The 15,290-nt window shown below is 36.5% G+C and overlaps 1 protein-coding gene and 1 pseudogene across 3 annotated transcripts; one reads left to right on the top strand and one right to left on the bottom strand.

Moving 5' to 3' along the window:
* Positions 1-2,523, top strand: part of LOC122063687 — a 2,875-nt pseudogene extending 352 nt beyond the window's left edge.
* Positions 2,524-5,857: 3,334 nt separating this feature from the next.
* On the bottom strand, positions 5,858-9,482 carry LOC122069425 (pentatricopeptide repeat-containing protein At4g39952, mitochondrial). Of its 3 annotated transcripts, none has more exons than XR_006137450.1 (3): positions 6,888-9,482; positions 6,322-6,445; positions 5,858-5,977 (listed from the first exon to the last, which is right to left on the bottom strand). XR_006137450.1 is itself a non-coding variant. In XM_042633441.1 (2 exons), exon 1 carries the CDS (start codon positions 9,271-9,273, stop codon positions 6,919-6,921), a length of 2,355 nt encoding a protein of 784 aa, XP_042489375.1. In that variant the 5' UTR covers positions 9,274-9,482; the 3' UTR covers positions 5,858-6,445; positions 6,888-6,918. The 3 variants fall into 3 exon arrangements, 1 of the variants encoding a protein (XP_042489375.1); XR_006137452.1 differs by having other exon boundaries at positions 6,322-6,403; XM_042633441.1 differs by having other exon boundaries at positions 5,858-6,445.
* Between the last annotated feature and the right edge of the window lie 5,808 nt (positions 9,483-15,290).

The raw sequence follows: 15,290 nt of genomic DNA, 5'->3' as shown, positions 1-15,290 counted from the left end.
AGCATGTATACATTCATCCACAACTAACCCTAACATACATACATACATGTAATGTAAAATCCAAGGTTAGAGAATCTCACAACCGATTGCCTGGGATGACTGGAAACTTGTACTGACAAGTTTGGTGCTCACACATTCTCTCTCCTTGGCTTCTTGCTCTTCAAAGCAAACACATCCTTGCTTTCTTCTCTTCTTCCTTGGCTTTGAGTTAATATACCATTAACACACTTCAACCACCTCTTTTGCCTCCTTTAATGGCCTAAGAACATTTATCATCAAGAATGTATGTTCATTCAAGGACCAACAAAGAGGGGGAAGCTTCTCCTACCAAAACCGTAGCCTTCTTTCACTCAAAACCCATTTTTCTTGCTTTCATGGTGTAGGGCTTGAAAAAACGAAGAAGCTGCAACTTGGTTCACCCAAATCCGACTTAAAATGAGGGAGATATGACCTTTTGAAGTTGGAGCAATGAGATAGCCTGAAATGGAATCTTCGTACGGGTGGCGTAGGCTACACCGGCAGCGCGCGCAACAAGGGCGAAATCTGACCGTAGATCTCATATAAAAGATCTTATAATCCAAGCCGTCCGATTAAACCAACGGACAACAGATCCAAACCGTTAGATTTGAATCTCGATGACGTCATCATGACGTAGGCGCTGACATCGTCAGAAGTGTTGTCGATCTATGATTGGTTGCTTTTCCGGATTTTAAGGGAACTTGTCTCCCACTCACAAAAGTGAAAATGCATATTGACCGTTGGATCCGAATCTTCCATGATGGCTTTAATCCGATTTCATGAGATCATTAAGATCGGAATCCTTTTTATACCTTCCATATACGCGCGAAACACAATAACATACCTTGATATAGTGTAGCGCCAGTGCCTCAAGAATTATGCATCTAACCAATCAAATCCCACGCGCAAGCATCTATCTCGTCCATATCACACCAAAATCTCAGCAGCCTTTGGATGGGCATACGTGGTCGAATCTTGACCATCCATTTCACTTCCCTTTACTCCTCTTTATTACAATCAAGCCCCTGCCTCCATATGTTTCAGTGCTTAAAGACCCCTTGCAACTCAGACCTTCAAAATCTTTAAATTACACAAAAGCCCCTCGAATTTCAAAAATAAATTCCGAAAAATCCACCCAACACCGAGAGCAACTGATGGATTTTCGGTTTGGATTTTCGAACCGACTTTACGAAAACGCTTATAACTTTTTCATACGATATCCGATCGAGATGAAACGAAGTGCGTTGGAATCGTAACTGGATGCTCTACGACTTTTCAGAAGACTCAATCATCTGAATCATCCATGTAAAAAGATCAAAATACCCCTACACCTTTCCAATGACGTATCTTTCTCATACGGAATCGGAATGCGATGAAATCAGAACCGTTGGAAAGATTGTATTTTTGTCATATTGTTACATGTAGAACACTTCCTTTAAAAAATTCATCTTCAATGCCGAAACTGCCTTCGACTGCCACAAATGTCGTAACTTCTTCATACGGTATCGGAATGTGACGAAATCAAATGCACTGGACTAGGTAAATTACAATATATCTTTTCCATGAAGAATCGATCTTCCAAAAATGTCATTTTCACTGCCGAAAATGCCCTCAATCGTAAATAGGCCAATTTTGCCAGTTTTGACCCAGAAACCCGCACCACCTATTAATGATGTATTAAACCACTCCATGCATACCAAGCTGCTCTGTTATCTCATCGGTGACACTGGACACTGCCATATCATCATTTTCATCCACGTCACCCAAACTGGCCACGTCATCACCGTCACGTGGCCGAGTTGCCAACAAGGACAACCATAAAACAACATTAACCCACAAAATCAAACATTCCCTTCTCCATGAAAGTAAACGTCGACCCTGAATCTATGATCATTCTGCCATTGCCGTCAGATCCCAATGATAGATACTTGTAAGGAATCTTCACCTTTTTCCCTCCGACAGTTATGTTTCTCAATCCAACCTAGTAGTAGATGGAGAATGCAGGGCTTTTGGTGATTGGGTTCTTCACGAACAATGTGTAACTGATGTTGGTGATCTTGTCGTCTCCGTCCAAGACAAGTAGGCTGCTATCGTTGGTGTAGTCGAGGTTGTGAGAGAGGAGACAGTAAGAGAACAGGGTTTGCCAAAGGAGGGAGTAAAGCTCACAAGTTCCAAACCCTCACGGCCATCGGATTCATTTGTGGAGATAGTAGCAAAGACTAAGAAGACATATTGCAAGAGTAAGAAGTGTAGAAAACACACTCTGCACAAGGTCACCCAGTATAAGAAGGGTAAGGGTAGCCTTGCTGCCCAGGGTAAGAGATGTTATGATCGGAAGCAGTAAGGTTACGGAGGACAAACCAAGCCTATCTTTCACAAGAAGGCTAAAATTACCAAGAAGATCGTGCTGAGGTTGCAAGCATGTCTCTCAACACCCCCATCAAGAGGTGCAAGCATTTTGAGATTGGTGGGGACAAGAAGGGAAAGGGAACTTCGCTTTTCTAGATGTGAGGTTTTTGTGGTCATCCGGTATCACATATTTGTTCATGTTGTTGAGTAAGACAACTATTAGATCTTTAATATTTTAAAGACTTTTGGTTCAAAGAAAGGTAGCAGTGTTAGCAACCAAGAGATTATTGTCTCTTCTTGTTTATTATTAAGATCTAGAGGAAAAAAAAAAAAAAAGAGGAGACAATAAGAGAATTTCTTCAGGCGGAGCTGCGATGGTAGTGACGTTGGGCCTTGCCTAAATCCGACGATACCATAGGGTTGGCTTTCAGAAAAAAGAGAGCACCCGATGACGAAATCAGGTACCTTTTTTCTCAGGAAAATCCAGCGTTTCTAAGAGCTAAAAACCTCCCGTGGATCTGGATCCTAGATGATAATGTAAGGAGGGCAAATCTGAGAGCAATTTCTTGAATTGGGTTTGCAACCACTGCATCTCCATTGAATTAGGGACTTGTGAATCCAACCACATTTTGGGTTCTTGCAGCCTATAATCTTGGAGGAAGATGACAATTTGGGGATGAAAGTTGTATGGGGGTTCTGGTTTCAGAAAAAACAGTTACTACATACACAACGATGGGTACAGGGGTCCCAAAACCAGATCACTACCTGTGTCCATGACGAAAGAGACGGTTTGAGGTGGTGTACCAAAGCTGAGGGGAGTGGAGAATCCTCCATAGCTTGGAGGGAAAAGAGGGGTTTTGGAGACAAGGGTATTTTTGGTACTTCATATTTTATAAGGACATTTTGGTATTTAAAATAAAATATAATTGCTGACATCATCAAATAAAGTATATTCCTTAACAGTGACTACGGTAGGAGGTCTGAGTCTAATTTGGTGAAACAGAGGGGGTGTTCTTATAATTTTGGCATTCTCTAGGGGGTGGCACTGTAAATTACCCTTTATAATTTGGGTGGGGGTGTTGAGAATTCAATGTAAGAATTAACTAGAATGACTTTGTCAATACTCTAAAAAAATTTAAGAACTATAATGGTTTCTTTAATATTATGAAGAAAAACAATTAGCTACTAGGAGATTGAATGTGTCTTTTTCTTCTTGATTTATTCCTTATCCAAATGGACCAGCTCAAAGTTGTGTGGTTTCAAGCTGATTTTGACAAGGAAAACCACTTTTCAAGCATTATTTATTTATATAAGAACAAATTTGCAATACAAGGTTGAGCAGCAAAGCTAACATTGCTAGTGTATGCGACTTAGAATCCTCCATGAATTAGAGAGAGAATGATATCTTAGACCATCTTTCATGCAGCATAGTACTTCTTATGTTGGTTTATGGACGACTATATCTTTATTAACTCTTGACGAGATAGGAATAATGGAATAAAATGACAAAACTAAAATAAGATTAGAAGTATGAATTCCAAATACATCTTGAAGATATCAACTGATGCATGATGAAAGAAACAACTGATTGAAAGTCACATTCAATCCAGACCTGTGAAAATTTCATGGACAGCCAAAAATAATCCCTTAAAATAAGGCAGACATTATAAGAACATACAAACTCACCATGACCAGACTATCTAGGAGATATTGGGATTTTCACAGTAAGGTGTATAAGATACATGACAGACAACCTACTTCTTCACAACATATCTAACATACAAGAAGGAAAATGGTAAACAGGTTTAAACCACACACTTATTCTTCTTTCTCTTGGACTAATTTAAATCTCAAGATTCAATAGTTGTCCCACATGTATGTCAAGCAATATCTGGACAGCATTTCTTGGTCTATTACCCATTGCTTTCATGTGGTGAATTCTGTGGCGGATAGGCTATAAGCACGGGGCGACGACTAGAGTATCTTCTACCTGAGAGGCGGCCCAGAAATTTATTTTGAAGGACATCAATTGAAATATGCAGCTAAGGCTGCGTTTTCTTTTTCCTTGAGTCTATGTCTTTAGTCTTTGTTTTGGGTTTCTTATCTGCTGATGGCCATGCCAAAGGTGGATAAGTAGCTCAATTTCTATAATTTTTCTTTGCTTTTCTAGCCGTTTCTCCTTTTATTCTTTCTTAATGAGATTTCCTTGCTGATTCCTAGCAAAAGTAAAGAAGGTTTGGATGGCAGGATTTGATGTTAGCATAGAAGTGAAAAGAATAAAAAAAAAAAAGTCGTGAGTTGGGTGAGCCCAGCCTGTTGTGTAATTGGGCCTCGAAACTAATCCTGAGCTTTTTCGGGTATCCATTGGGCTTGTTTGATTCTCTTGATACAACCCATTTATGGACAATGAAGAGCACTAATCTATTATTCTTCATAATACATGCAGATTTTTTTTTTTTTTTTTTTTTTTTTTTTGTGGGGGTGGGGGGGGGTGTGGTTGTGTGAGGTAAATAATACATACAGAATAGAAAGACTTATTTTTTTGGTAAGAAAATTGAAAGACTTCATAAGCTGACAAATGTTATAAAGTAAATTACGATTTTCCAGTGCCATCTCTTCCTTGTGAAAGCTTTCCTAAATTTATTTTAGAAAGTGTTATACTTTTGGACACTATCTTCTTCGTATTTTTCACATATGCCCCTGCTAGGGTGAAGACCTTCACCTACTTTAGATCCCATTTACATGACCCATGCTCCCTTGTATCCTTCCCCTAATTACTACTTAGAGGTAGGAGTCACAAAGAAGGTACTATGAACAAATTAAAAGAAGCAATCAAAGTAATATTCCCTATAATAGAATTTATAGTTACTATGACATCTCCAAGAGCTAAAGCTAAGGATGACATTTCCAGAATACCCACCACCATGTTAGCAGGTTTGGATAAGTTTGATTGGCTTGGTTGGAGTAGACTTAACTTATTCAATAAACAGGTTACTTTCAGGTTAACGGGTTGTACTGTAGTGTAACCTCTAATCCATTTGGCATATTTAACTTCGTAATCATTAAAGCTAAAAGTTAACAGAAGCAAATTCTGAAAATCAGACCGGTTTGGTCAAATCAGAACTCCACCACCTTTAGGTTTGTTGTCAAATACAGATCCTAATGGAGCAGTGCAAAAGTTGTTACAAGCTTATTTTGATAAGTAGCTAAGTTTAGCAACTCAAAAACTGTCCATAACATGGTACCACATGACAAGAAGAACCAATCTTCAATCATTATTTATTGTAGAAGCAAAATTGCAGTACAAGGTTGAGAAACAGAGCTAAACATTGCTTTTGTGGCTAAGAATCCTCCATGAATTGGAGAGACTAGTTTATGGGCAATCATATCTTTATTAACTTCTGAAAAGATGGAAATAATGGAATAAACTAAATCTTTGACGGAGCTGTTCATGCAAATAGCAAACGTGACCAACAAGACATAAACTTTGTGAATAATGAACTTATCTGATATACCTCCCAAGCTGAACTGATCAACATCAGGAATTAAAGTACAAATTTTGAATACAATTGGAAAGATGGAGTTGGTATGGTTCATATAATTCATGCTCCTGCAAAATAAAAACTGATTAACCTCATTGGACCAAGTAAGTCTTGTGCATTTAAAGACAACATCAAAGAGGCCAGCCTTAATAAAGCAAGTTAGAAGATTCCAAAACCTGTCCTTGGACATCATGAGTGCCTCTCATTTGGTTTTCAAAAGTGGGAGAAATATTATGCTTTGTATGGAGAATGAACTATTGGAAACCATTTCAAAAAATAGATGAGGAGAAGGAAAACTTAACTGTACCACAGACAACCAGCAGAGAATGTCGATAAATAAAAACACCATAAATGGCATCATGAACCTGAAAATCAAGTAAAAACTCAAAGAAATGGTAGGGCTGAGTTATACCATTGCTAATTATCTTCAAGACCGTAGATGCCCATATGATGTAACCGAGTATATGCGAATTGGCCTCCAAGATAAAACAGCCCTGCATGCTCCTCCCATAGACGTGCAGTCACACACTAAACATCTTCAGAAGATGTCAAAGTATTAAAATAGCAATATTGAAAAGAGAGACTAAAGTTGAGAATTGTCTTGAAAACTGTTCGAGAAATGAGCTGAACCTTCTCTCTCTCTCTCTCTCTCTCTCTCTCTCTCTCTCTCTCTCTCTCTCTCTCTCTCTATATATATATATATATATATATATATATATGAATATATGAGAATAAGAGACACCACAAAGGTTGTCTCCAATAGGCATTACCAAAAAACCATATCTTTTCCCATAAAACATGTTTATTGACTACTGACACATGCCTTCCAATAGTCACTAGGGTATCCTTTTGAAAGAGACATAACCCTCCACCACATTGAATCACAAAAAACAAATTAAAAATTCTGACATGAAAACTTACGTAGAGGGTGAAATCAAATAAAATAAAACATCAATTATCCCTTTAAAAATATTTTACCTGTATTAAAAAATAAAATAACTTTTCAGAGTTACACTGCACTCCAGCCAGCTCTCTTCCTCACACCCCTACTTTTCATCATCTCTCTCATCCTCTCTGCATCCTCCCACTTCCCAGTAGAATTATACATGTTGGAGATCAGAATATAGTAACCATCATTTTCAGGGTCCAACTCAATAGCCCTTTTGGCTATTCGCTCTCCCATCTCCAAATTATTATGAATTATACAAGCACTGAGAAGAGCTCCCCACACACCCCCATCAGGAAGAATGGGCATTGACAGAATCATGGATTCAGCTTCACAGAGATCTCCTGACCGGCCAAGAAGATCCACAATACAAGCATAGTGTTTTAAAGTGGGAAGCACACCATAATCCCTCATCCTACCAAATAGATACTTCCCTTCTTCAACTAGGCCTGCATGAGCACAGGCTGAGAGAATAGCAAGAAATGTAAGTCCATTTGGCTCAACACTTGATTCCTCCATTTGCTGGAAGATCTCGATTGCAGACTTAGCATCCCCATGAATTCCATATCCTGAGATGATAACATTCCATGATACAACATCCCTTTCAGGCATTGCATCAAAAATCTCTCTTGATATTGCAAGTTGCCCACATTTTCCATACATGTCGACTAATGCAGTAGAAAGACGGAGATCACAGTCAAATCCTCTTTCTTTGATGTAACAGTGCACCCTTTCTCCGTGTTTTAGAGCTCCTAGATGAGAACAAGCTGAAAGAACTGTCACCAATGTTGCCGAATTGGGTTTCAGGTCTTCTAAAATCATCATATCAAAAAGGGTAACAGCCTCACTAGAATGTCCATTACGAGTATAAGCTGAGATCAGTGTATTCCAAGTGACAAGATCTTTAGGAGTTCTAGAAAATATGTTCTGTGCAGTATTTAAGTTTCTGAACTTTCCATACATATCCACAAGGGAATTTGCAGTTGAAACATCCTCATCAATCTGAACTTTGATCACATAACAATGCACAGACCGGCCTAGAAGTGTTGCTCCTAATTTTGAACACGAAGAAATCACAGAACCCAAACTGTTTATATTAGATCTGAAACCTAGATGTTGCATTTCTCTAAACAGTTCTAAGCACTTCGAATCCAACCCTATTCTACTATACCCCGAAACCATCCAGTTCCAGGATTCTGAGTCCCGTTGACATACCCTGTTGAAGAGCCTTTCTGCAATATATATACATCCAAATTTACAGTACATTGACAGCAGAGAATGATTAATCATATGATCCAATTCAAAATTTCTCCTCACAATAAGTCCGTGAAAGGCTTTTCCTGCATGTACCATCATGGAATTCCCAAAACCTGAAAGCATACTACCGATAACAATTCCATCGGGATCAATATCTGCAGCCCACATTTCCCAGAACAACTCTACGCATTCAGAAATATTCCCGCCTTTCGCATATGCACTAATAATCGAAGTCCAGGAAATGAGATCTTTATCAGGGACCTCAGAGAATGCAAGAAGAGCTTCTTCATTGGTCCCGCATTTGGAATACATACACAGCAATGTTGACTCAATGACTTGGGAAGACACAATCCCTGTTTTCAGAGCATAACAATGTAAGCATCTACCTTCTAATAAGGCACCCAAATTCCCACAAGCTTGTAAGCCACCTTCGATTGTTCTCCAATTGGGTTTTACCCCATCCTCACCAATCACTAGCATCTCTTTAAGGCAAAACAAACCCTTCTCACAATCATTGTTCTGCACATACCCAATAACAAGAGCAGTCCAAGCAACTACATCTCTAAGTGGCATTTCATCAAACATCAGAGAGGCGTCTTCCATTTCACCGCATTTGGCATACATATAGACAAAAGAAGACCCAGCAGCAGGATTACCAGCAAAGAGGCTTAGCTTTACTGTGAGACCATGGATATTCTTGGCGCGTGGGAGGGAGCCAAGTTCGGCGCAGGCGGCAACAGCCATTGGGATAGTGAAATGGTTCGGAGCGGCATCCGAAACAACCATCCGGCCATAGAGCTTAAGGGCTTGTGAATACTCCCCATTAGAGAAGTAGCATTTAACGATGGAGTTCCAGAGGAAGGTGTCTTTGGGATGGATTGATTCAAAAACTTGAGCGCCAAAATTAGGTTTATTAAAGGAAGAGTACAGAGAGATGAGCTTTGCTGCAAAGAAGATATTGTTGGAATGACCAGTTGTGTAGATGAAAGAGTGAGATTGGAGAAGAGACTCGAAATCCGAGATTGGGTTGGAGAAGAAGAGATCAAGCTGGCGGTTAAGGTAGTTAGATTGTACAGACGTTGATGATGAATGAAAGCCCAGCCTGAGTGGTAGAAAGAAGGAAATACGCCTACAGAGGAAGTTGAGTTTGGGAACAAGCATGGAAGAATTGAAAAACGGTTGGCTACGGCTACCATGATTTTAATTCATGAATCTGAGGTAAGCTAATGGTCACCGTCTACCATAGGGTGATAGGGGTGCTAATTGCAGTATTGCACTATGGATCTTAACCCTAGAAATGAATTACCAATTGGTCGAGAGACTCGAGACAACCCGTTGTTTCAAATTGGGAGTTTTTTTTTCTTTTCGGTGGAATCAAAATAAGAAACCTAAACATAAAAATCTTATAGGAAACATTGTTGGCAAACTAGGTTTTGACTAGGCAACTAGGCCAAGTTTGGTAAAAAGATTAGAAACTTAATTAAGAGTCATAAAGACTAGTCTTGTAGTAAAAAATGATAAGATTGGGACCAAATCATACTGAGTCATTCAAGACTCGTTTGTTTTGCCCGTGTCACGATACAACGGTCGATTCTTGTAAAAAATATAAGTCGGATTTTCTGAATAGTTTTGAACTAAAATATATTCTAATGAGGTAAATGTTCAATGACCAAAGTTTTTTGTATTGAATCTAGTGATTATTGAGTGTATACATCTAAATTTTAATTTAAAAAACATTATTTATGACTATGACATCTCCAAGTCAGATCTTATCATTTTTATCCAAGAGACAGTGAATGATGAGCTTCAAAAAAAATTTTGAAAAACAAACACTTTTATTCTATATTCTCATTTAATTAATTTATTAATTATTTATTTGTATTGCTTGAGAAAGACTTGTATGAAAATAAGAGGGGGAAATTTGACATGACTCGCCTGGTTTTTTGTGACTCGCTCTTACTCATTAGGATTTATAGAGGACTAGTCGAGTCAAAAAACCTGATTTTTCAACAATGCTAGGGAGAGGCAATGAGTGGCAATAAAGATTTAATGACTGAGGTGCATGCTAGGGCCTTCCAACCATTGGATACTCATTGCCACTCACTACAACCATTGAATACTCATTGCCACTGCTCACTGTATAAGATTTGAGTTTGAAACTTACCTAGCTAAAAGATGAGAAGTCTAATTAAAAAATAAGTAGGTTTGACTTTGTTTCACTTTGTAAACCTAGTTGTTTTGTAAATTTTTTTTTCTTATCTGAAATTTTTTTATAAATTATCTTATTTTAAAATCAAGATTGAAACTTTTTGATAAACGAATTTTATTGCATGGACCCTTGCACTAACGTGGGGATCAATGAGAATGCATGTAAGGACATTAATATAAATGGAATTTTTTATTTCACAAAAAACGGGATCATAATTTCGCATACTTTATTTATGTATATAGGAACCACACAACTAAGCATCTTTTTTTTTTTTCACAAAAATGGAACCCAACCGAAGCATCAAGAAGGTGGATATTTCCACCTTTTATGGGGGGAAAGGGTGGTCATTTCACTCCCCTCCCCTCCCCTCCCCTCCCCTCCCCTCCATGTCTAGATGTAGGTCCAACACTTCTTATAGAAAACATTCTCTCATTGTTTATCGTCATATCTCACCTCATCACATAGATCTTTAGTGATGAGATTCACATATAATATAAAGATATAATATTGAAATATTGAATTGTTTAGCTCCAAAATATATCTTATTAGATCAAGAGGCCAATTGGTATATGAAGGTATCTAAAATTTTAAATATGGTTGATATTAAATTATTTTCTAACATAAGTATAATCATATTTCTTTAACTTGTTTTGATATAGCAAGTTCAAATTAGATTTCTCATAAAAAAATTGAAATTTTTTCTTTTTTTTTAGATAAATAATTCCAAAATGAATTTAAACCTAACACAGAAGTCAAGCGGGTAGGTTCCATTTCTCACCAAAATTTTGGTTTCCACATTGACTGACCATGTGAGAGATAATGTTGCTAGCATAGAAGTAATGGTGCCGACCTGGTGGACCATCCAATCATAATGGATTTTACCCGAGAATGTTCCACCCTGTCCAGTTAATAATTAGACGGGCTTGGGCCCGAGACACTTTAATCCAATTCACCTGAGCCCACCTGCTTCCACTAGTTTCAACTCTCAGTCATTATTGATCGACACCACAGCTGGCTTGGCTGGTCTTGTTGAAGAAATTATTTTAGGGTTTGGGAGAAAGACAAAAAGTCTTAAAAGGAGTTGGGCTCCTCAAAGACGTAGAAGAAGAGACCTTTGCATCTTCTATTATTGAGAGAGAGAGAGAGAGAGAGAGAGAGAGGGGTATATGGTGTTTTTTTCTCCCCCTTCTTTTTGTTGACCAAAGAAAAGGGTAGCGACAACACTCCAATAATCATCAGGCAAAACCTTGTCGGTGCACGGGAGTATCTTTAGTTTACAGTGGGGGTAGTGTAGTCTTTTTATGTCCGTATGTGTCTAGGCATAGGAAATGCCAGATTGGCAGGGTTCTTTTTTCTCAAAAATAATTTAAGGGCAAGAGAATGCTACTCTATTGCTGCAAGCACATGCCAATGCACTGAAGTATCTTCAACACCTTGCAGGGGGAGGGCAGCATGATCTTTCCACACCTACTATGTATATGTGTTTCCTGCACTAGTAGGATGTCCTTTTTTTTCTCATAATTTAATTATTTTTTGTGAGGTGGTGTAGGATGCTCCAATGGATTGGAAAACCCTTTCCTTTTTCATTAATTATTTAGAAAAGAGAAGAAAAAAAAAATCTGAAAACCTAAGAGATTGTAACCAAAAAATAAAAGTCTAAGGCTCTCTTTGGTATGATTTTTATTTGTATTTATTAACTATTTTTTAGAAATTATTTGTGACAATAAATTATAAATCACATATAGTATTCGTTTGGTTACTATTTACAAAATAAATTATTTAATAAGAAAGTAGGTTTCAGTTTTCACTTTTAACTTTGAGCTTTAAGTGAGAGAGATGATAGGATTTAGGGTTTTTTTATTGGAAAAGTATAAAACATACTGAAGTTACATATTTATCATTGATTTTGAGTAATTTAGTACACATGCTCATTTAAGGTAGTATAAATCAACATAAATGATTTGTTGTCACAAATCACAAATAGCTTGAGAGTAATTTGTGATTTATGATTTATTTTAATTTATTATAAATAGAAATAAGTGATATAAACTATACCAAACACTTGTAAAAATATAAATAAGTCAAATAAATACAAATATGAATCAAACCAAAGAGAGCCTAAGACAACCCTTTCCATAAATTATTATAGAATGTACAAAAGAGAGAGTGTTTTCCACAAGACTTCCAGGGCCCTAATGCTTGCACCATATTTTATAGTTTTTATTCTGAAAAATTAAGAGATTATACTTAACTTTGTAATTAAATTTTAATAACAGTCCTCTTAAAGAATGAACGAATTATTTCCTTGTGTAAGAAACAAAATCTTCTTCGTTAATCACTTTTTATTCTTACATTTCCACTTCTCTTAAAATCTCTCAACCTCCTCCAAAAAAAAAAAAAAAAAAAAATCTCTCATCCAAAAGTATCCTTCTCACTCACCCAAGACTCTGTCTCCCATGCATGGCACGGGGTATTCATTATTAAAAATATTTAAAATATATATGTCAACAATATTATTCTATGACCACGCATGATAGATAAGAGTCACTTTTTTTTTTTTGGAAGAAATATATTAGAGTCACTTTAAAACATGAGAAAAGAATATTTCTTGATCGCGTGAATCATGTGCCCAGACACAACAGCTCACGAAATTAGTATCCACCGTTAAAATAAAAAATGCCATGCATCCATTTTGAATTGAATTATCAATGGTGCGTGGTACTTACACCACAAGAGAGCTTTGTGTGGGTACTAGACTTTATACACAATTAAGCCCAAACTTCATCAAAATATGCACTAGATTTGAGTTCAAATAGATAGTTGTCCATCAATATAAAGATGATCAAGTGTAATTAATATAAAAAGGAGAATATCAGAATCGGTTGGATCTGTCACAGCCGATTCCAAGTCTATCAGGGAAAGTTCTCATAGCTCCCCAGAGATACAAGCAACTAACTAATCAAGTTGATCACTTGTTTGATCTAAACTTGCCCCAACAAGAACCATGAACTAATCTACTCTGCAAAATCAGAAAATTTGATCTCGGTATTAAGGGAAGATAAGGGAATTGAAATCAAATTAAAAAAAAAAAAAATTGTATTCATGATTGTTTAACTTTCTTAAACTCTTATTAAACATTGTAATAGTACTTTTCGAATGAGATATTTATTTTTCTTTTTAAAATCAAAAATTTTTATTACAAAATGTAATTAAATTTAGAATGTTTTGAAGTTTATTACACAAACATGTTCAAATAATGATAACCCAAATTTTCTTTGCTCATTCTTGACCAATGAAACTCTTAATTATTTTTTTTAGAAGAAAAATAACTACTCACTAGTGTGTGTTTACATTTAGACACAACGGGTGCAAGAGCCTCGTTGCCCTGAGTTGAAGATATTAATGTGCTCCCTCTCATTGGCAGCATCCATTGACATGTACCTATGCTATCGGGTATCATTCTCTTGTCCTTTTGTTTTTATATATTGCATGACATTAAGATTGGAAATTGACATAAGAGGTCAAGGCCAGGGGAGGAAAAGAACACTAATTAGTCAGTAACTTTGTCACCATGTTTGTGGAGGGGCCAAACAAATGAGACAATGAATCAATGTTAGAAATTGCCCTAATTATAAATAGTCAAGATAGAATTTATTTCTATTTTTCCTTACGTATATTTGGTGGGTTCCATCCACCGAAAGTACTATAAAATCTAGAATTATTAGAAGATAAAAGAGAATAATTTAATCGCTCAACCTAACGATTACTAATTTAATCAAAGTTGTCAATGCTGTATTAGCTGTGGCCACCTATCTTTGGTGGACATATAAATCATTATAGCTTAAAAAATGATTTATAGACATTGCATCAAGACCTTCCCACGGTTGATGGCTTCTTTAACTGATGTTGTTTTCTCATTATGGATAATGGGTGGAGGTAGTTGAAACTTGAAATCAGATCCAAGACACCCGAGTTCTTAGATATCCAAATTCCAAAATATATACTTTGAGTGGTCAATCCGGATAGAAACCCAAAAGCACCTTTTGCGAGATGGTCATTTTAAATAGTTTTCAGTTCACCACTTTGATTACAGGAAGATGCTTTGTAATTTAATTTCTTAATCTTATAAATAGGTATGCTTGTTTGACTATGCTCTTAACAATTGGATTTTTAGATTCTAATGGAACTCAAGAATTACGATAATGTTGTTAAATATCTTGTTATGGGTGTCAATCAATTTGATTTCGCTTTGGTTTAAAATATAATATGCACAATTCAAAACCAAATAATTTTCATGACTTCACACCGAAATCAAACTAATCAGTTTGGTCTTACTTTATTATTATTCTAATTTTTCTATTAAATTTAATTCAATTTGTATATGGTCTTGATAATTCGATTTTCACTTATTAAATTTTGCTCGGTTAACTTTTTCAAATGAAAATTTATTTTGATTTGATTCAGATCAGTTCTAAGAACAACCAATTTCAATTTTAGCTCCAATTCTTACGTAGATGTCATGTGTTGTGAGTAAAAACTTATCTTAGGGAAGAATGGTCCAAGATCAGTGAGTGAAGGAAAAAGTGTGGTCTATATAGGGATTGGAGTCCTCACTCCCTCATGAGGTCTTTACCATATTGATATCAATCAACCTTTGGACCTCGGACCAAGATGTTTCGAGCTGACAATATCATAAGACGTATTTTCTAACCGCATCATTATAATGTGTCATGTGGTTGAAATCTTTTTTTTCTTTTGTTTATGCCCTTGCTTGCCTTTTTAGAGTTTTCGTCCAAATACAAATAGATATGAAAAGACTCAATTATCCCGCACTTAGTACTACAGCTGAGTGTAAAGGGCACCGATAGCGTTCTCTTGTCCTATATATTTCCTACATCAGGGAAAGAAACAAAGAATTTTACCAAAAAAAAAAGGGAAAAAAAAATATAGAAAGGCTGATATTTGCTTG

The sequence above is a fragment of the Macadamia integrifolia genome, chromosome 2 (assembly GCF_013358625.1).
Source record: "Macadamia integrifolia cultivar HAES 741 chromosome 2, SCU_Mint_v3, whole genome shotgun sequence".
Lineage (NCBI taxonomy): Eukaryota > Viridiplantae > Streptophyta > Magnoliopsida > Proteales > Proteaceae > Macadamia > Macadamia integrifolia.
Note: the sequence above shows the minus strand (reverse complement) of the source record. Positions and strands in the feature narration are given on the sequence as shown.